This window comes from Scyliorhinus canicula, chromosome 1, assembly GCF_902713615.1.
Source record: "Scyliorhinus canicula chromosome 1, sScyCan1.1, whole genome shotgun sequence".
In the NCBI taxonomy this organism is placed as follows: Eukaryota; Metazoa; Chordata; class Chondrichthyes; order Carcharhiniformes; family Scyliorhinidae; genus Scyliorhinus; species Scyliorhinus canicula.
The window spans coordinates 142,783,596-142,806,433 of record NC_052146.1 but is presented as its reverse complement, the minus strand read 5'-3'; the positions used below and the strand labels follow the sequence as shown (position 1 = coordinate 142,806,433).

Genomic DNA, 22,838 nt, shown 5'->3' with positions numbered 1-22,838 from the left:
GGTATTTGTTGTCATGTGGGATGTCATGGTCATGTATTATTAGTTTGGGATGCGGCAGGTTATTTTCACTGCTCTCATTTTCCTTTCCGTTGTTGGAATTCAAAATTTGAAATAATAGTTTGATAACTAACAATTGTAAGGCAGTGTTCCAGTCAAGGTTTATACAAACCTTACTACTTTTATTCCATGTTTATCCTAAATGCCAATATTTCCTGATAGATTCTGCACCTGACAATTAATGACATTATAGAAATTTTATTGGGAGATAACTTGTATTTGGTTGCTGGATAGTCCTTCACCTACTATCTCATGTATAAAATTATGAGGGGCAGAGATAGAGTGGACAGGAAGAAACATTTCCCCTTGATGGAGGGATTAATGGCCAGGGGGCGCAGATTTATGGTGAAGGCCAGAAGATTTAGAGGGGATGTGAGGAAAAACGTTTTCACCAAGAGAGTGGTGGGAATCTGGAACTCACCATCTGAAATAGTGGTGGAGACAGAAACCCTCATAACATTTAAGAAGTAGTTAGGTGTGCACTTGCGATGCAAAGGCATACAAGGCTATGGGTCAAGTGCTGGAAAATGAAATTAGAATACTTAGGTGGTTGTTTTTGACTGGCGTAGATGTGATGGACCGAGGGGCATTTTCTGTGCTGTAGACTTCTATGACTGTGACTAAAATTCATGCGGGAATATTTCTCATTCTTCAGGTGCACTGAAAGTGAGATCTCCATTTTTTTTTTTAAAGTACACAGGATCTTCACAGTCGTCAGGAGAAATGATGGTACCATATTAAGAGGATAGGAAGCCAGATATCTGATTAGCATTAATTCAACTGACCCCTAGGATTTCATAATGTAACCTTCATAGTAAGTCTTTGTCGGCATAAATGGGATATCCAACACACGATGTGAATGGGGAATACCTGTCATACTGATTGTTACACAGAAGTTTTCCAACACAATTTTGTTTGCTTGTGAGCTGAATTCTAATGTACTAGAGGCACTGCTGACTGATTTATGAACTTCACGAGACAGGGAGTCTGGGGAAAGTATATATGTGTGTTTGTATTGTTTTTATTGTTACATAATAAACTACAGCACAAGCTTAAGCCTCACAGGGACTGTTTTTATAACAGTTAAAATATCTGAGGATTGACCTAAAGCAGTAGCAATCTTAACTCTTTTAGTGCCTGGCGGCTGCCCATATTCTGCATTCATTGCCTGACAAAAGCCTTTTCAAAGGATAAATAGACTAACTGCTAATCATATAATGTTAAAAATGCATTTATGCAATTTAGTAAAAAAATATCCTGAATCAGCAAATCTCCTGTCCACCATCAGGTTTTGTCTTCCCTGAAAAAAAATGCACAAATTTTGGGCTGTTTTTTCCTCAACAAAAGTCATATGGATCTTGTGACGGGTGGTAACTACATTTTTAATAGAGTGGGCATACCGCTGTTGATGGAAAGCCCCGTATGTTCTGTTTAAAACATAACCTGCCAACACTTTTGGGATATGAGAGAAAAATAAAGACAGAAATTCCAAGCTCGTGGCAAATTGTGAGAGAAGGAATTTAGTTTTATACAGACTTTGTGTCTCGTAAATTGTTCTTTGAACATACCACTAGACTTCTGTTGTGTCAAGATGGAAAGGAACTGTCTTAAAAAATAAACCTTGCAGCTGGCTCCTATGTTACGACTCACTGTTCAATCGATGAGTAATGGTGGAACCTACAGCCAGTCTTTCCTTAATATAGGTTTATTCACAAAACCCAGCGAACTCAGGCACCAACTTTCTTTTCCTTCCTCTACACAGGTGGAAATCGATTCTTATATACTTTAAAATAATGCCCTAACCCTTCTTTATTTAGTAATAGCTGCTCTCGCTTCCAAATAAAGCAGGCACTTCATTGTGACAGGATTGTCACAGTGGGTGGCACGGTGGCACAGTGGTTCGCACTGCTGTCTCACCAGGGACCCGGGATCAATTCCAACCTTGGGTGAATGTTTGTGTCAAGTTTGCATGTTCTCTCCTTGTGTGCGTGGGTTTCCACCGGGTGCTCCGGTTTCCTCCCACGGTCCAAAGATGTGCAGGTTCAATGGTTTGGCCATTTTAAATTGTCCCTTGTTGTCCAAAAAATGTTAGGTGGGGTTATGGGGTTACAGGAAAAAGGGTGGGGGAGTAGGCCTAGTTTGGGTGTTCTCCTGTTGCATTGTAGGGATTCTATGAATCAATGATTGCAACATTAACATCCAAGATAATTGAATGTTTAAATGATCAGGGTACAGTGCTGAGCTGTTCAGCTAAAATCTAGCCAGGAAATTGGAGTATTTTCTGTGATGTATCTATTAAGAATGGGATTGGATTGAGTTCTGGAACTATTCACTGTATTGTAATCTGGAACTATTCACTGTATTGTAATCTATCAGCATTCATTGTATGGTCTTGAAGAAATGCTTGGCAAATGCTTAAGGACCACTGGGGCGCATGGGGCCATACCCCAATTGGAGTCAATGGCTTCAGCAGCAGAGCAGTAATGGGAGAAAACAAAAATGATTGCAGCCTTGTACAATAATTTAAATAACCCCCAATATATCTTAACCCTTTAACCTTAGTGCAAAATAAAGTAAATAGCTCACCCAAATGCCAAGATCATTGGAAAGGGGGTAAGTGGGAGGAAGGGACTAAAAAATGATGAAGGGCAATCTCTGATACATGCTGCATGTACAAAGCGAGTCTGGTGAGATTTTTTTTCCTTTTCTTAGCTTTCCCTCTGTGTCAGAGTGTGTTAGAAGGGGAAAGAGAAATGCAGAATAAGATGCTGCAGTCTGGGCTCATTGGTAACAGCTTTCTTTTCCCCGTGGTTCAATTGAATCAGGAACTGTTATAAGCCTGTGAAGGATTTTACATATATTCTACCATCAAATAATTTTATATTGTTGCCATCTTATTGTGCTGTGACGCAAAGCTGCAGATGCGGCCGGTGGTAATGTTGGATGATAGCACATTTAGTGCTGTGCTGGCAGTGATACTGAGAAGCAAAGCAGTGTTTAATATATGCGACAAGCCAGTGAAATTGTTGAAGGGGATTGTATATTCTTGAATTCAGATGGTCTTCCTTAATGCCTCTGGCTAAATTCCCTCACTTCTTTCTTTGCATGTTATCAATCATCCAGAATCAGCCTTCAGTTATTCCATGCAGATTTACAGAAGAGAAAATTAGAAAATTAAATGAATTGTTGGGTTGAAAAGATCAGTCAGTTTCCCCAGCCCCCACCCCAAGATGTATGGGGAGAATGTGCAAACCCTTGGGAGAAGTGGTAAACAATTCCTGTGCCCTTTTGATGAGCTAGCCTGTGTATAATTTTTTCTCATTAAAGAATATTTCCTGGTAGAAGTAGGTTCTGATATATATAAATATGTATGAGCCTCCTGAACAAGCTTCATAAGGGTTGTCTGAGTCAGGCATCATTTGACCATTTTTCTTCGTGCATACTTTAGTAAACTGGAGAACTAGTAGTGGATGAATTTTCTGCACACTTGCATCATTTGCCCACAAGACTGCACTCTTCGCAAAATGAATAAAAACTTAAGAAATAGGAGCAGGAATTGGCTATATGACTCTCTGAGTCTGCTGCACTGTTCATTAAAATCATTAAAATATACTGCAATTCAACCTTCCCATACTATTTCTTCTGTCACCCCATATCCCTCAGATCTGCCACACCAACTCCATGCTCCCTCAGATTCCCGCCATCCATACGGCCCCTCTATGACCCCAATGAATCCTCTCACATAATATACACTATTTATAGCCCTCAGTTGACAAAAATAGCCCACAAATATCTAATAAAACGCTTATTCAATCACACGACTGATCCTTCAAAACAAAACGTCTCCATTGAAAAAAGGTAACCCTTTAAGTAGCCATTAAGCTATGCTAACAAACAGCCATGTACTCTGAATCCACATCAAATGCAGTGTATGTTGTTACAACCTCATAAAAGTGTCCCTCATTCCTCTGAACAGCTGTATCAAAAAATTGAGCTTCTGGAACTCAGCCAAGCTTTCATGAGGGCCATAATTATAACATCATTAGCTTTCCAACCCTAAAGGCTGCAATTGAAAGAATAGATGGGGAATTCTGCATTTTAAAACAGCTTGCGTATCAATCAATAGAGGGAGAAGGTGCTTGGATTTATTTTTTTATTTTTCAAAAGCAGGAGACGTTTTTTCACAGCCAGAGCTGTACGTACATTTAAAGCGAAATATCAAGCAGGATGAGAAGTGTTTTCAACAGGCTTTTCGGCATTTTCAATGCATCATAGAGTATTTTGCTCTTTTTTTCTACATAAAATCTCTCATTCTATGATCACTCCTCCTTTAATTCAGACTATTATTTAGACCAGTCTTGTTGCACAATGCTAGACCTACAATAATATGTTCCCTAGTTGGGTCTTTAGTATACTGGTGTTAAAAAGCTATCTTGAATGCACTCCAGTAACTTGTCCTCCACACTATTACTGTAAATTCCCCAGTCTATATGAAGATTAGAGACCCCATGACAAATGTATTAGTCTTCAACATGTCTCTCTAATTTTTTGATTTATCTTCTGATTTAATGGACTTACCTTTTACAATGTTTATTGTAAAGTCAATTTACATGCAAGAACAGAAAGCGATATTTTTCAGTTTATTTTAGAGATGTGTATGAACAGCAGCAATTGATTGGGATAAGCAAGTGATGGAGAGGGTGGAATCTTCTGGTGGTGTTGGAGATTTTAGTTGCCAGCTGAAGAACAAGCAAGAGCCACATATCACCTCTTGTAGGAAGGCCCATTACAGTTTGTGCCATTTGGGTACCTGACAGCCAGCGGCAAGCCTTCCCGTGGGATCAAGGACCTCGGGGGCCACTCAAGAGGTGCTTGGGAATCAGAGGCTGAATGCTCTTGTTCCAATGTTAAGTTAGTGGCAAGGCCTAGAATCATTGCTAGATCCCTGGTGGAAGTCAGTGATGTATGGAGGGGTGTTGCGGGCTGTGGGAGAGGAGTCGGCAACAAGGGTAGGTGGTCAACTTTCAGTGAGATCCTATCCTTCCTGATGTTGGGTCTCTCGATCAGTCTCAGCATATTTAAATTAGGGACTGAACCCCCCCACAGCCAAACCTCGGGCACCCACCTCCTTCGCCATCCGTTTCCTCCCCTCCCCTCCCATTTGCCCCAACCAGCAGGAACCTGCAAGCAAAGAAGTCAGACTTTGCTTACTGTAATCCCCACATGACAAACCTCTCACCTGTCACTCGATTACACCAACGGTGGTGGGCTGAGGTCCTTAATTTGGCATTAATTGCCCATTTAACAGCTTCAATTGATGGTGGGGGGGGAAGGTTGTCCATGGGTTTTATGCCATGGATTTATTGAGGTCGAGGCAGGAATATGGTAGCGTCTCCACATGCCATTCTCCCTTGTTCAAATGCTGCCCACTACCAAATCTGCCATAGTTGGTTGGCACAAGAATCCGCCCATGGTGTTATGCCACGAACTGTGCAGGTCAAGTAATATGAAAACTGTTATGCTCCTTTCATTACTTGTAATCTAATAATTGATTTGTAGTCCTTTGTGGTTCGGATATGGCAGTGGTGCATGTAAACTAGTGTTTATATGTCATATTAAAAATTGAATAAGCCTACTTATTTGCCTTTAATTAGTTTCAGTACCTTTGCTCCATAATGCTCAACTGTTAGACAATATGAAAAATGTATTTCAATAATAAAAACTTCACTGAAATATACGGTTAGCATTTATTGCCTTCCTTTCAGCATACGAGTTGCATGAATGCCCTGATCCACAACCGTTTGCCAATGGCATTGTCACAGAATCTGGTTACAATGTCGGACAATCAATTTCCTTTGAGTGCTTGCCAGGCTACCACCTCGTTGGCCACATTGTTCTAATCTGTCAGCATGGAGTTGACAGAAACTGGGATCACCCTATACCAAGATGTGAAGGTATGTCTTATCCCTTTTATTGCTATCTGTGGCCATTTATAAAATACTTCATACATTCTAACAGTAAAGTTCATGACAAAGGTTTGTGGCATCAACTAACGTGCTTTGTGTTAATACGAGGAGTTTTTGGTAATTCATAGCTTTACTTTTGATAGAATAATAAATGTTTCATTTTTAAATCGTACATAATGTAATTTATATGCTGTATACAAGACTAGTTATTTTGTTTTACAGAACTTGGGTATTGCTGAAAAAAGGGACATGATGAAGCTTTTCATGTTGCACCCATCAGGACATGTCACAAGGATACCTGTATAAGGGGAAGCAACAATTTATACTGCGTGAGAAGAGGGTGCTGGTTGGTTGGCATATAGACACTGATCGGTAGAGGCATTGCCAAGGAGCATGCACCAGTTGATGATGATGACAGTTAACTGCCAAGCATTGTTTGAAATTTAAACCAGGCAGCTTGACTCTAATTGGTCAAAGCATTGCCCTACGGTATGAATCCACAAATGACTATCACTTATTTTGTTTTGTTGTAACAAGTGCAATATGTGGACATGTTCTTTCTGCCTGCAAAGAACAGAGTCCTGCGTATTTATATATGCAGCTTCCAGTGCATGTAAATGTACCACCCTGCTCAAGGTTTAAATTTCAAACAATGCAGTTAGCTGTCAGTCACTATTGACTAGTGCATTCTCCATGACAAGACCTCCACCAATCAATGTACATTTTTAAGCCAATCAACATTCTCTTCTCATATGCAAAATATCCCGAAGAGTTGAAAATGAATAGTTTCAACCTGTCTCTTTTTTCAGCAATATATCAGACTATTCAATTTATATTTATATGTACTTGTGGAAACAAAATTTGTATGCAATACGCATTTCGAAATAGTTTTAATGCCTAAATATTTATTGCCTGTTTCGTGTATATTTCACAAATTATGGAATGATTGAATAAAATGGAAAAGGTAGAAACATAGCTATTTTATTGGAATATCTTTATCATTTTCCCATCTTACCTATTACCATAATCTGTACTTTAGAAACTTGAATTATTCAAAACTAATTTTATCTGATTGGTATTTTCAAATACCTCTAAAACTTATAAAGATTCCATTTTCATTTGTGATACCCGAAGGTAGTTCATGTTTTAATTATTAAATGATAATACTGATGTCAACTTGATATCTATGCAACACTAATTCGACGTTACTCGTATCCAGAAATCAAATTGTCTGGCACATAGTAATTAGTTAATTGTTTCTGGTATTGCCTCTTTATCACTGTGATAAGCTGACAGTAGCATTTGCAAAAATGTCTTAACTGGCAGTCAGAAATGCATAGAAAACACATGTGGTTCGCTTTTTAGAACAATTAAAACTGTAATTTTTGCTAACCAGTTTGATGCTCATTTGTTGCCCTAAAGAGAGTTGTTTTTCTGTTTTCAGTTCCCTGTGGAGGCAATATCACCACTTACAATGGCACAATTTACTCTCCTGGCTATCCAAATGAATATCCAAACTCGCAGGATTGCACATGGCTAGTGACAGTGCCTGTAGGTTATGGGATTTACGTCAACTTAACTCTGCTGCAAACTGAACCTGGCAATGACTTCATTACTATATGGTATGAATTTTTATTCAATCATGAGCCAACGTTTGTGGCACATTTCAACGTGTGCCATCCACACTAATACCTTGTTTCTAACATTGGTTGGGATGGCAACACAGCAACTGAGGATGTTGGTCGAGTTGCACCTTGGCATTAGTATGCTGGAAATAAAAAGGAAAATACTGCAGATGTTTTGAAGCAAAACAGGCCCCAATGGCGTAGGGATGTGGTGAAAGGAATCAGATGCCAGAAATGCAGATCACCTCATTGACCGTGTAACAATAGACGATTCTGTGTTCCAAGCAACAGCCAATTCTTTTCCCATTCCAAGTATACCCAGTCATTTGGGAGATTTTTCCATGTTTCTAGAGTTTCCATGCTTCACTCCCTCTTTGTCGATCTCCCGGGTCCAATTTCACATCTTCTGGTTCACTGATGTATATTTTATCTTTATCATTTATTTCATTTTCGCCTTTATTGTCGCACCCTATTCCTTTCTGTAATTTAATAATTTCCTGCCCTGCATCAAATTACAAGCCATTGTTTTCCCCCGCGGCCGCCTCTTTCCCTGGCTCTACCCCTTCTGAACAACTGTTTTGTTTGTGACATCTCTCAGCTGTGACAACAGGCAATCAACTTGAAATGTTAACTCTACCTTCCTCGTAGCTGGAGCTACATGACCTGCTGAGTTTTTTCAACACATTCTATTTTTGGTTCTCGTCTGGATAAGGTTTAAGGCCATGATCAAGGAGAATGGTGTGAGGTGGATTTAAATTGTAAATTAAGTCACTGTGAATGTCACACAGGTCATTTCATTTACAATGACCTACAGGACCTCAATGTGAACTTGGAGCAAAGGCATAATTTATTCATTATGATCGGTTCTAAAGATAAGTTTAGAGATTTGGTAAGAATCCTTTCACCTCAGTTAACTATTTGGATGTACATTGGGAGAAGGGGAAGCAGTAACATTTATCATGAAACATAGATTTCATAAAATTCAGCATATTAATCTCCGAAGTGTTTCACCTGAACCTGTATAGGTTAACTACCTCACGACCACATTGATGTGTAAGTACTTTTCTCCGTTTTTAAAGCTATGATGATCTACATGAAAATATAAAATATGAATTGAAGCAGGCTGATGTAAATCTTATGATTTTTTCTGTCTGCCTCAATATTGGCCCGGCCATCAGCTGCCAAGGCCGAAAGCTGTTGAAGTCCCTCCCTAAACCTCTCCACCTCTCTACCGCTCTTTCCTCCCGAAAGACGCTCTTTGTGAAGCCTGCCTCTTTGAGAAAAGTAGGCTGGCTTGTCAAATGTAATTTATAGTTAAGACATAACGGTGCTATATAAATACAATAGTTGTTATGTGAGGGCTGAATAGTTAAGTGGACAATACAAATGGGTTTAGCAGACAAATGCAATTCTGGAAGAGACGAATTGAGGGATATTGCGAGTAGGCGGAACTTTGATTTGATTGATCAAAGGGGATAAGTGAGTTTGGGTTCTCAGGCCATTATTGGTGCCTGAAAAAAGTTAATGGGAGTGATATTCCTCTTGATCATAAAGTTGGCTTTGGGGTCAAAACACCAAAACCCATGAGAACATATAAAATAGGAGCGAAAGTAGGCTCCTTGGCCCCTCGAGCCTGCTCCGCCATTCAATAAGATCATGGCTGATCTGTTTGCGTTAAGTCCCACATTCCCCATCTGCCCCCGATAACTTTTGATTCTGTTGCCCAACAAGAACCTATCTACCTCCTCCTTGAAATATTGAATGGGCCTGCCCCCACCCGCCTCTGATGCAGAGAGTTCCAAAGTTGCTCAACCTGCTGAGAGAAAGAAAAATCTCATCATCCCTGTCCTAAATAATCACCGAGTTCTGGACTCAGCCATGAGAGGAATCATACTTTCAACGTCCACCTTGTCAATATCGTTCAGGATCTTATATACTTCAATCAAGCCACCTCTCATTCTTCTAAACTCCAATGGAAACAAGCCCAGCTTTTCCCACCTATTCTCAGAAGACAACCCGCTCATTCCAGCTATCAATTGAGCAAACGTCCTCTGAACTTCATCTTGTGCTCGTGTTGATTGACACAACATCACAGAAGTCATGTTATCCTCCTTATGTTTCATTTATTTTTGTGTGCCCCATTTCTCTAGATAATTAATTTGATCCTTACTTTCATTTTTTCAGGGATGGAGCTCAGCAAAGTGCCCCCCAGCTAGGGGTGTTCAGTGGAAGCTCGGCTAAAGAATCAACGTACAGTTCTTCAAATCAGATTCTTTGCAAGTTCCACAGTGATATGGCGAATGGAGGTCTATTTGTTTTAAACTTTTATGGTCAGTGGGTATATATTCTTTGCAATTTGTTCTCAGCATTACAGATTCAAGCTATGGTATGCGGTAATGATTGGGGAAATTTATCTTCCGAGACTCTCGGCTCTACCTACAGAGTGATGTCTACTTTCTTTTAATTTTCTCTTCATGTCTTTCACGTTTCCCTTTGTTTCTGGATAGGACTATGTGTGCAGAGAGCAACAGTGAAAGTCCAAATGTATTACATGGGTAATGAAACCCCAATGCCCAACGTGCAGATGATGAAAAGACACTGCTGGGTTCAGTAACTCTTGCGTGATTGTGACAAAACTAGTTTAAAAATAGTATTGAAGGTGACGTGCACACTTAAATAAATGTCACTTAAAAGATTTCAGCTTGAAAATCCTATTTGAAGACAGTTTCAGATGTTGTTCAATCATTTAGAGAAATAGTTTTAGATAATGTAAAATTCCTCACGCCAATGAAGCCAGAATCACATTAACATTCCACCGTTATCAGTATGAGGGAGCATTTATTCCACTGCTGTTCTGAGGTACAGCCCCAGGTATCAGTGTGCTGCCTTTGATTATTTAGATCACATTATAAGTCTCAACTCGACCATTGGGTGAGCTCTGGGCTATCGGGCAATACTACTGATGGCCCTCTTGGCCGATGGATAGAATTGGATCGCGAGTGCCCAAGGCCATCAAATTTCCCTTCAAACTATTCTTTGTTTGAAACTTTAGTGCAGCTTTGGTATGGATAAACATGTTTTCTTTATGGAGAAAACGTCAAGCTGTAACTGGGAATCTTTTGTACAACTGTATCATCTGTTACTAGCCTGGTACCAGCTGAGAACTATTGATTCTTCAATCAGTAATACGTTACAGCTAAACTTAGTCAAAGGGATTTCCCAGCAGTGTCACCGTGGAGAAATGCAAAATCTTTTGGAGGCGAAAAGAATATGTTACAACTAAACTGATTCCTTTTTAACTTCCCACCAGAATTCCATTCCGATCAGGTGAGGGATAAGAGTGTGGTCTTAATTCCCATTGCCCTGAAAGATCAACACACACACACATTGAACCAATGTGACAGTTCTATTTATCGCTCCACTCCACTTCTATGTACTTGGAACAATGATGTTGTTGCCCTCATAGAGACCTGTTTGAGGGAAAGACAGGATTGGCAGCTAAACATTCCAGGATTTAGATGTTACAGACAGGATAGAGGGGGATGCAAAAGGGGTGGAGGAGTTGCGCTGCTGGTTAGGGAGAATATCACAGCTGTACTGCGGGAGGACACCTCAGAGGGCAGCGAGGCTATATGGGTAGAGATCAGGAATAAAAAGGGTGCAGTCACAATGTTGGGTGTTTTCTACAGGCCTCCCAACAGCCAGCGGGAGATAGAGGAGCAGATAGGTAGACAGATTTTGGAAAGGAGTAAAAGCAACAGGGTTGTTGAGATGGGAGACTTTAACTTCCCCAATATTGACTGGGACTCACTTAGTGCTCCGGGCTTGGACGGGGCAGAGTTTGTAATGTGCATCCAGGAGGGCTTCTTAAAACAATATGTAGATAGTCCAACGAGGGAAGGGGCTGTACTGGACCTGGTATTGGGGAATGAGCTCGGCCAGCTGGTAAAAGTTTCAGTAGGGGAGCATTTTGGGAACAGTGACCACAATTCAGTAAGTTTTAAAGTGCTGGTGGACAAGGATAAGAGTGGTCCTGGGGTGAATGTGCTAAATTGGGGGAAGGCAAATTATAACAATATTCGGCTGGACCTGAATAACCTAGATTGGAGGAAGATGTTTGAGGGTAAATCAACATCTGACTTGTGGGAGGCTTTCAAATGTCAGTTGAAAGGAATTCAAAACCGGCATGTTCCTGTGAGGAAGAAGGATAAATATGGCAAATTTCGTGATCCTTGGATAACGAGAGATATTGTGGGCCTCATCAAAAAGAAAAAGGATGCATTTGTCAGGGCTAGAAGGCTGGGAACAGACAAAGCCTGTGTGGAATTTAAGGAAAGTAGGAAGGAACTTAAGCAAGGAGTCAGGAGGGCTAAAAGGAGTCACAAAAAGTCATTGGCAAATAAGGTTAAGGAAAATCCCAAGGCTTTTTACACGTACATAAAAAGCAAGAGGGTAGCCAGGGAAAGGGTTGGCCCACTGAAGGACAAGGGAGGGAATCTATGTGTGGAGCCAGAGGAGATGGATGAGGTACTAAATGAATATTTTGCATCCGTATTCACCAAAGAGAAGGAATTGCTGGATGGTGAATCTGGAGAAGGGTGTGTAGATAGCCTGGATCACATTGAGATCCAAAAAGACGAGGTGTTGGGCGTCTTGAAAAATATTAAGGTTGGTAAGTCCCCAGGGCCTGACGGGATCTACCCCAGAATACTGAAGGAGGCAAGAGAGGAAACTGCTGAGGTCTTGACAAAAATCTTTGGATCCTCACTGTCTTCAGGTGATGTCCCGGAGGACTGGAGAATAGCCAATGTTGTTCCTTTGTTTAAGAAGTGTAGCAAGGATAATCCAGGGAACTACAGGCCGGTGTGCCTTACGACAGTGGTAGGGAAATTACTGAAGAGAATTCTTCAAGACAGAATCGACTCCCATTTGGAAGCAAGTGGTCGTATTAGCGAGAGGCAGCATGGTTTTGTGAAGGGGAGGCCGTGTCTAACTCACTTGATAGAGTTTTTCAAGGAGGTCACAAAGATGATTGATGCAGGTAGGGCAGTGGATGCTGTCTATTTGGATTTCAGTAAGGACTTTGACAAGGTCCCTCATGGCAGATTGGTACAAAAGGTGAAGCCACAGGGGATCAGAGGTGAGCTGGCAAGGTGGATACAGAACTGGCTAGGTCATAGAAGGCAGAGAGTAGCAACGGAAGGGTGCTTTTCTGATTGGAGGGCTGGGACTAGTGGTGTTCCGCAGGGATCAGTGCTGGGACCTTTGCTGTTCGTATTATATATAGATGATTTGAAGAAAATATGACTGATCTAATTAGTAAGTTTGCGGTCGACACAAAGGTTGGTGGAATTGCGGATAGCGATGAGGACTGTCAGAGGATACAGCAGGATTTCGCTTGTTTGGAGACTTGGGCGGCGAGATGGCAGATGGAGTTTAATCCGGACAAATGTGAGGTAATGCACTTTGGAAGGTCTAATATAGGTAGGGAATATACAGTGAATGGTAGAACCCTCAAGAGTATTGATAGTCAGAGAGATCTAGGTGGACATGTCCACAGGTCACTGAAAGGGGCAACACAGGTGGAGAAGGTAGTCAAGAAGGCAGATGGCATACTTGCCTTCATTGGGCAGAGCATTGAGTATAAAAATTGGGAAGTCATGTTGCAGTTGTATAGAACCTTAGTTCGGCCATGCTTGGAGTATAGTGTTCAATTCTGGTTGCCATACTACCAGAAGGATGTGGAGGCTCTAGGGAGGGTGCAGAAGAGATTTATCAGGATGTTGCCTGGTATGGAGGACATTAGCTATGAGGAGAGGTTGAATAAACTCGGTTTGTTCTCACTGGAACGACGGAGGTTGAGGGGCGACCTTATGTTTACCAAGCAACCTTATAATGTCAAATTGTACCACAGGTGTCTTACAATTTTGGGTGAGCTCTGAGCAGGAGTAGGAAAAAGCATTTAGGAAAACAACCAAAATGCTTTGAAAGAAGAAAGTCGTTACTTTGTTCACCACTGGGAGATATGAAGGATCTGGGATCCTGGGGAATGCCCCTGTTACCTCTCCCTTCCATATATTCTAATTCTGGGCTATCTAAACAGTATACATTAGCCAAATATATCCCACATGTGCTGACAATGCTGCCCATTAAAAAAAGACAAATCCGTTATTTTTATGTTTTTATACCATATTCTCTGATTTAATCCTTTTTTAAGCCTAGCTTTTTATTTTGCCCGCCAATGTGCTTTCATGTCCCCCCTTTGTTCTCCTAATTTATTTTTTAAGTACATCCTGCGTTTTCTATACTCCTCTCAAGAATCCTGTATCTGCCATAAGCCTCCCTTTGTTTCCTTATCCAATCCTGAATATCCCTTGACATCCATGATTCTCTGAACTCTATGGACCCGCCCTTTACAGGAACATCTATTTCCTTTTGTGAATGGTTCCCACTGCTCTGATGTAGATTTTTCTACAACTAGCTGCTCCCAGGCCACTTTGGCCAGATACTGTCTCACTATTTTATTTACAAAAATACGAGCAACATAGTTAGAGTAGATCGGAAGAAATGTTTTGCCTTTAGTAGCGGGATCAGCAGGGTAGCATGGTGGTTAGCATAAATGCTTCACAGCTCCAGGGTCCCAGGTTCGATTCCCGGCTGGGTCACTGTCTGTGTGGAGTCTGCACGTCCTCCCCCTGTGTGCGTGGGTTTCCTCCGGGTGCTCCGGTTTCCTCCCACAGTCCAAAGATGTGCGAGTTAGGTGGATTGGCCATGCTAAATTGCCCGTAGTGTCCTAATAAAAGTAAGGTTAAGGGGGGGGTTGTTGGGTTACGGGTATAGGGTGGATACGTGGGTTTGAGTAGGGTGATCATGGCTCGGCACAACATTGAGGGCCGAAGGGCCTGTTCTGTGCTGTACTGTTCTATGTTCTAATAACTAGGAGGCAAAAAATCTAAGGTAAGAGGCAGGAAATTTGAATGGTATTTGAGGAAAAGGTTTTTTTTTGCAGAGGGTGGTGGGAATGTGCAACTTAATGCTTGAAATGGTGGTCGAGGTGGGAACCCTCACAACATTTAAGAAGCATTTGATGAGCACTTGAAACGCCATAGCATACAAGGCTATGGACCAAGTGCTGAAGAATGGCATTGGAATAGATGGGTGCTTGATTGCCGGTGCAGACATGATGAACCGAAGGACCTTTTCCTTGGCCATAAAAGTCTAAGGGTTGGGTTTTCAGCACCCCACGTAATGTGTTTTGCAGTGGCAGAGGTGGCTGGCGGCAGGATGTTCTGGTCCCATTGTTGTCAATGGAGTTTCCTGTTGTTCGGACGCTCTGCCACCGGGGAATTCATGCTAAGGGGTGGGTGGCATTGGTGGGACCAGTCAGAAAATCCTGCCCGATTACTCTATGGCTCTCTTTTTGAAATAGGCTACACATAGGAGCTGTGGATAATTATGATGAGGATGCTGATTTGACACATCTCTGATTATCCATGCAAAATGACCCTAATGTTCTCCATTTGTGACATGTAGTTTTTTTCAATCTGAGTATTGTGGAAAAAGGATACATTTTTTGTCAAAGTTTTTCATCTTGCACTCATCAGGACAATTCAATATCAGGGAAGGGAAAACAATAAAATTATGCTGTATGGAAAAAGAATGCTTAATTGGTAGGCGTGTTGCCATGGAGAATGCACCAATTGATGGTGACTGGCAGTTAACTGCAAAGCATTGTTTGAAATTTACACTATGCAGCTTGACTCATTGCCCTGAGGAATAAATCAGCGAATGACTGTCACTTATTTTGTTTAGTTGAAACAGGCACGATGTGAGTACATGTCCTCTCTGTCTGCAAAGAAACAGTTTCTGTCTGCATAGAAGGGCAAAGGTTTTGCAAAGATATGAGCAGCAGGTGAAGCTAGTTGTTCCATGCTGCCACTATGTAGTATTAACACAAGTGGTTTTCACCACAAATAGGATGACGCCATGACGCCATCAAGCTAAAAACACATTCTGCCTATCACATAGTGAGTTATACAGCTGGTTTGTAATGCAGAACAAGGCCAGCAGTGCGGGTGCAATTCCCGTACCGGCTTACCAGAACAGGTGTCGGAATGTGGCGACTAGGGGCTTTTCACAGTAACTTCATACTTGTAACAATAAAAAATTATTATTAAATGAATTTCAGTGCCAGTGTGATGCTAGGTATAAAGGCTGTTAAAACCCCCTCAAAGACCACAGGGGATCATTGATTGATCTCCTCATGGCCTTCACAGAATATGAGTTCCCCCAGAGGCCCGATCGCCAGTGGGGCTCTAAATATCCAGACCCAGGCCACAGTTCCCGCTAATCCCCGGGCTGGGACATTTGTTTTGTACACCGCAGCTGCGGCTTTATTTTGAGCTGGATAATAAATCTACTTTGCCTTTTCCAAACCTATTTTGCCTTTATCCTGCACTCCTGGAATGATTACATCGGCCATGCACTCTAAAGACTGGTGGATCATATCAAACAGCATGTCACAGGTGCTGCTCACAATAGGCACGGTACAGTCCGTACTCAACCAGTCCGTGCTTGCAAAACTCAAAACACAGTGTTCAACGTTTGATGTGATTCCGCGATTGGATAAAGTTTGCTAAGTAATCCTCAGTGTTCTAAGAATCACACTGGCAACCAAGTTAAGATTGCCAGTCAGGCGTACAGTGTGGCATATTTGTGTGTACTGGAAGCTAAATATATAATACACAAGGTCCTGTTCTTTGCAGAACGAAAGAACATGTACACCCATTGTGCGTGTTTCAGCTAAGCAAAGTTCGTGACAGCCATTCATTGATTCATTCCGCAGGATAATTCCTCAGAGTCAAACTGCCCGGTTTAAATTTCAAACAATGCTTGGCAGTTATCTGTCAGCCAACATCAACTGGTGCAATCTCCAAGACAATGCCTTTACTAATCTGAGTCCACTTTCCAACCAATCAGCAGTCTCTTCTCATATAGTATACATTTCTTGTTTCCCCTGACATTGATATTCTTGTGAATTGTTCTATGCTTTACAGCAATACACAATTTCTGTACTAACAATTGACTATTTCTTTTTTTAAAATTATTTTTACAGCATTTTCACCTCCAACAGATTACCCTGGAGTTCATTCTGCATATTATTTATTCTATGTGAAGTAGAACTTTCTGAAATAATTCCTAAAATGATCATTCATGAGTTTGTACCTCTGGCCCCTTGCCCCACTCAATATTTATCATCACATTCAAGCTTTACCTTTTCTGTTCTCTTCACCATGGAAGCATCCTCATTTCTACATCATTCTCCTTTCAATAAATGACAACATCCTGTTTGCCTTTCTATTCGCTTGCCGTACCTAGATATTAAATTTGCACGATTCATATGCCAGGTCATGGACCTCACTCTGTAACTTTGGGACATCACTTCCCTCGACAAAGTCAAGGGAATTTTCAAACAGCTGTCTCATTGGTAAATAAATACAAAATGTGAACATCATGATCCGTCGACATGAAATAATTGGATTAATGCAGCATTGATATAAAGCTGTTGTGGTCCTCTCGTACTATCACTGTCGTGTTTCAAGTCTGACATGTTTCATCACGCTGGGCTGTCAGCAGGTTTGAGAACTTTCATCATTTATCCCTCTCCCAACTCCCTCCATTCTTATACACAAGATTATGTATTATTTATACAGGCACTGAAAATAAGAGATTAAGCCATCAAATATAAAATGACCCTTTGACCAATCAAGCTGTTCTTTATTTGCAGAAATATGAACCATGTATTGGTGCTACTCGGCCAAGCTTCTCTCTCCCTTTCTTTACCCAGTTAATTAATGAATTACAATTTTATCCGCATGTATATTAGTAAAGTGTATATTTCAGTTACTCGTTATGTGCGAACTGCAACAGCAATCTTCTATCAATCATCACTTTCTGGGTTTGAGGACAGCAAAGCTGAGCTTCAGCAACAAACGTTTTCTTCTTACTAAAGCTAACCTGTAATGTCCCTGGGCTCTGCTAAAATATAATTGTGTTGGATCTGTCAAATACGTTAAAAGAGTAGCTTTGCCTGAGCAGCATATCATTTGAAGTATGAATGCTAATTTAATTCAGCATTTCCACTGGGAGGAAAACTAGAATCTTAAAAGCTGCTTTGAACATTGAGAGCAATAATGTGACTGTAATACACTCCATATCATGCTCTCATAATGAATTCACTTTTTACTCTGTATGCCAGATCGCAAGCTCACCTATGCAACATGGAAATTAGCCACTTAATGACAAGTATACAACTCATTATAGGTGGTTGACAAGAGCTTAGTTATGACTGGAAAGGTGCTATTATTCTCCCAGCTAAGGAGTTGGGTCACAGCTCACCTACAGTAATGAGCTTTGTTTGCCTCCATCTTCTGACACCCACCTATAGCGGAGTTGTTTGGGGAAAAACCATTATACAATGCTGACAATGTTTCTTTTCCCTGCTGTCAGTTTAATTACCATACCAAGTGAATTTTGCTCAATCTGAAATTATAATTCGGCGTATAAGAATACAGAATTGAAGTCATTCTATAGTTGCAAGAGAATACACAAAACTAATGGACGAGCTCATACATTTGATCGTGCTTTTTGCTGTTGCGACTAAAGGCAGAGGTATTACCTTTGGAGATAACTGGGTGTTGCACTGGGTTTGAATGTGATTCTTTCTTCTTTAGGATTTAATTTGAATTGTGCACGACTGACAGGATAAAATCTCCCCTCTCTCTGGTGATTTTAATATTGCTAAGCAAAAAAGAGTTCAGGCAGTGTCAATTCAGTTCCTACTTGGTGTGAATCATCAGCTAAAAAATGGTTGATAATTAGTCACTAACTGGCAATAAACTGGCAGCTACTTTCAGGCAGACCATTCGTATGGCTGGTATGGAAAAAATATATATATCTCACTAGTGCAGTAAAGGGAACTTTCCAAGAGCCTTCTGAGGTGTATAATTGGGAATTGTGTCAAGGAAGTTGAAGTTCAGTCCATGACCAAAGACTACTTGACGCTGGCTTTGAGTGCCATGACAAAAGGATTTTTGCTGGATTCTGACATTCTTTATTTGAAGACTTCAAAATAAAAAAGCATTTCAGATGGTACAGTGGAACCTCACCAGTGTTCACACATAACATTTAAAACAAGCTACTGGGATTTCTGCTGTTGTTCCATATTGCATTACTGAAAAAAATGTGCACATTTGTAAATCAAAAATAAATTGTTTCATGGCAAATAATTTAAATGAGTTATCATATTTGGTGTGTTTTTGGCTTTCTCCCAATATCTTTACATGTACGATTGGCTAGTTTCCTGAGAATTAAATTGGTCAAAGCAAGCTATAATTATGTGTTGACGCAATCAAATTCAGATACATACTGGACGGCCGATCGTCCTCGATGATTTTCAAGTATGAAAATTACTATGTGGTGCCCAAACTCAGTTACCAAGGTTGTTAACATGATGTTAACTCAGAAGGGAAGAAATTTGACCATTTTAATGGCATTTAAAAGGTTGTTCAAATGTTTACCCTCCACCAAGCACCTTTATTTGGTAGTGAATTAGAATCCAGGGAAACTGGCTGCACTTGCGACAGGGTGAATGGAGGCAGGTGGCAAACCTTTCTTCACAACTTTGCCAATTGACTTGCCAACTTTATTGTACATTGCACAGCAAAGTTTACAACGCTATTGTACATTGCATCTGAGCCTTCACCTCTGCAGCGGTATCACTTGAAGCCATTTGTCCATCTCTGATTTAATTCCGTCCATTTTATTACTCCGAACATGGAGCTAATTTGGAAACTCTAATTCATGATCGGGTGAGATAGGGAACTGGCTGCCCCACGTTTGATGATGCAATGGGCTGCAACAAGCCCTCGACCTACGTTGAAGTTTGAGGTTAAAAGTTTAGAGACACTAAAAGAAAAGCCAGAGACCCTCGTTTGCTCAAAATTATTGAAAGGTCAAATTTGATTTCACCAGTAATGCAAAATTGGCAAGAGTGAATCAGTGGGTTGTTTTACATCTCACTCAATTTTTCATTTTCCATTGAAGAAGGTCTGGGATTCTGTTCCCAAACCTCTCTTCCCCTCTCTCTCTGCCATTAAAATGCACCTCTCTGAGCAAGTTTTCAGTCGCCTGTCCTAATATCTCCTCCTCCAGCCTGGTGCCCATTATTGGTTAGCTTTCTGTAAAGCGGGCAGCACGGTGGCACAGTGGTGAGCACTGCTGCCTCATGGCACCAAGGATCTGGCTTCAATCCCGGCCCCGGGTCACTGTCCATGTGGAGTTTGCACATTCTCCCCGTGTCTGCGTGGGTCTCACCCTCACAACCCAAAGATGTGCAGCGTAGGTGGATTGGCCATTCCCAGTTGCCCCTTAATTGGGAAAATTAAAATTGAAATTCTGTAAAGTATCCTTGGAATTTTGCACCACAAAAGGTGCAATAAGAATGGTGTTGTGGTTATTTAGGTGGAAAGTGAGGGTGCAGTTGAGTGGGTTCTGTTGCTGAGACGCTCTGTGAAAAGTGGTCACATTGCACCCCCCCCCCCTCCAAGATTGCTGATTTGTATCCAGTTGTGGGTGCTCTCGTTTGTTGCTCAGACTTCTTGTATTTTCTTCATACCTGCCCCACCTCTCCCTGTTTGCTTGCCTGTTGTTCTCTCCAACCTGACTCCCTTGTCCCCTTGTCAACAGATGTGTCTTTGTATTTAGTTGTTGGGTGCTGCCACAGTAATTTACAACTATCCCAGACTCCCCTGCACCTCATTCTCACACATGGGGCATAAATTGATTTGAAATTTCAGTAAGGACTGGTGAAGCACCACATCCCAAGAAAGTTGCTCTCTCAATGAACCCTTCTCCAACCGAGAAGGGTAATGGTGAATTGAGTATAAGACTGAGTAGATGACATGGGAGAGGAGACGTGGAATGTGTTGTAGTGAAATTTTTTCAGAGATGTTTTTCTTTACATACGCTGAATTCCTTTTTAGGGCAAAACTAGTTGTATGGTGCTCACAATCTTTGGCATGGCCCCTCCTAGAAGCTCTTAAGTAATTACAAAATTAAGTAATTACAAAGTACCTTAAAATATCTTTAAAACTCGTCCACTTCCTCAGGATGACCTTTACATGCCTTAGGTGCAGCCTATAATTTAAGAGTGGGTGAGATGTTGTAATTGCAACTTTAATGTTAAATAGTGTCATTCTTATTGTTTCACAGCCTATCAGCTGAGGAAATGCCGTCCTCCTGTCTCTGTGCCAAATGCTGAGATATTCACTGAAGATGAGGAGTTTGAAATCGGTAATTGTGTTATCTATTTTTGGTGTCATTACTCACGTCACTCATTTGGAGAGAGTCCTGTTACACCACCACATTCAGTTTGTCATTCAGAGTGAAAATACAAGTTTGGCTGAACGGTCATCTTCTCATTAACCAGGAAGATACAGCCATCCAGTTAGGACAAAAGTATTTACTGAGTATCTATAGATCCCAGTATAAATGTTTAGATGGAGAGGCCATGAAACAGAGCAGAGGATGCTGTCCTTGGGAGAACTGTTGAAGATTCCTTGGAAACACGGTAGCATTGTGGATAGCACAATCGCTTCACAACTCCAGGGTGCCAGGTTCGATTCCGGCTTGGGTCACTGTCTGTGCAGAGTCTGCACATCCTCCCCGTGTGTGCGTGGGTTTCCTCCGGGTGCTCCGGTTTCCTCCCACAGTCCAAAGATGTGCAAATTAAGTGGATTGGACATGATAAATTGCCCTTAGTGTCCAAAATTGCACTTAGTGTTGGGTGGGGTTGCTGGGTTGTGGGGATAGGGTGGAGGTGTTAACCTTGGGTAGGGTGCTCTTTCCAGGAGCCGGTGCAGACTCGATGGGCCGAATGGCCTCCTTCTGCACTGTAAATTCTATTTTTTAAAAACCCTTCATATAAGGACGCAAATAAAAGCACAGAAAATTATGAAGATTTCTGCTGTTTAGACCTTGTTGCACTTGCCATGATGATAGCTGATTGTGTGTGTATGTGTGTGGACTTGAGTATAAGATACTATGTGATACTTGGGTCAGATACTGTAAGATGCACTCTGTCCTACATATGGGGTCACCTGACCTCGGTTTTGAAGGTCAGGTAACGTATAGATATTAGGGAGTTAGCCAGCGTGGCCGGGTACATGCTGTCGTTCTTGCTGCTAAATATGTGACCTCAAGAGTTGTTCTTTCAGCCTGTGATGTAAGATTGGCAACGAGGATAAATACAGAGATGTTTAGCGGGGGGGGGGGGGGGGGGGGGGGGGGAGTTCTCCACATGCATTGTCAGTGTGTCAGGAGGCAGTGCCAATGGGTGGAGCCTGAAAGGTGGGTTGACATGAGGTGGGCATGAAGAGAGAGGCAGGACATCTGGTGATCCCACAGTGGGGTGTCACTCACCTGCGATTGGGAGGGGTGGGGGTGGGTCCTGATGCAAATGAGAAGGAGTAGAGTCTGCAGGGGAACCCAATGGTCGGGCCGCCGATGCCAGCGATCCTTGTGAGGGGGAGGAGTGGAACAGGTTGATGTCGGCAGGCATGGTGGGGTCCAATGACGCCCCCAATGGTGGTGTTGAGGGAGGGGATTTACTAGCGCTTAGCAATAGGGGCGCTCTTTACAAATAACACAGAACATAGTACATACAGTGCCATTAACGTCCCGATCTCTGTGAAGCTGAGCTTGCTGGAGTGATTAGGCTCCGCCCTCTCAGTACTGTTGCAACACTCACCCTCTTCTAAAATAATTTCTAAATGTGGGTGGATTGTAATGTGAACCTGCCCAACCGCCCAGCACGTTTCCCACCGGAGACCACACTTCAAAATATTTTGGGAGAATTTCCCCCGAGGGTTGTGTGCTTCTTCCAGATCACTAATGTATATTGTGAAAAGTTGTGGTTCCAACACCAACCCCTGAGGCACACCACTAATAACTGGCTGCCATCCTGAAAAAGACCCCTTTACCTCCACTCTGCCTTCTTCCAGCCAGCCAATCCGCTATCCATGTGAAGATCTTACCCTTAATACCATTGGCTCTTAACTTATCTAACAGTCTCCTATGTGGCACCTTGTCAAAGACCTTCTGGAAATCTAAATAAATCATGTCCACTGGT

At 41.7% G+C, this 22,838-nt stretch overlaps 1 protein-coding gene across 1 annotated transcript in view; it reads left to right on the top strand.

Annotated features, from left to right (window-relative positions):
* Positions 1–22,838, top strand: part of csmd2 (CUB and Sushi multiple domains 2) — a 2,254,685-nt gene that overhangs the window by 2,056,838 nt on the left and 175,009 nt on the right. The window contains exons 42-45 of the mRNA XM_038801178.1: positions 5,823–6,011; positions 7,468–7,645; positions 9,833–9,978; positions 20,921–21,001. Coding sequence (XP_038657106.1) covers positions 5,823–6,011; positions 7,468–7,645; positions 9,833–9,978; positions 20,921–21,001 — 594 coding nt within the window. The remainder of the gene's footprint in view (positions 1–5,822; positions 6,012–7,467; positions 7,646–9,832; positions 9,979–20,920; positions 21,002–22,838) is intronic.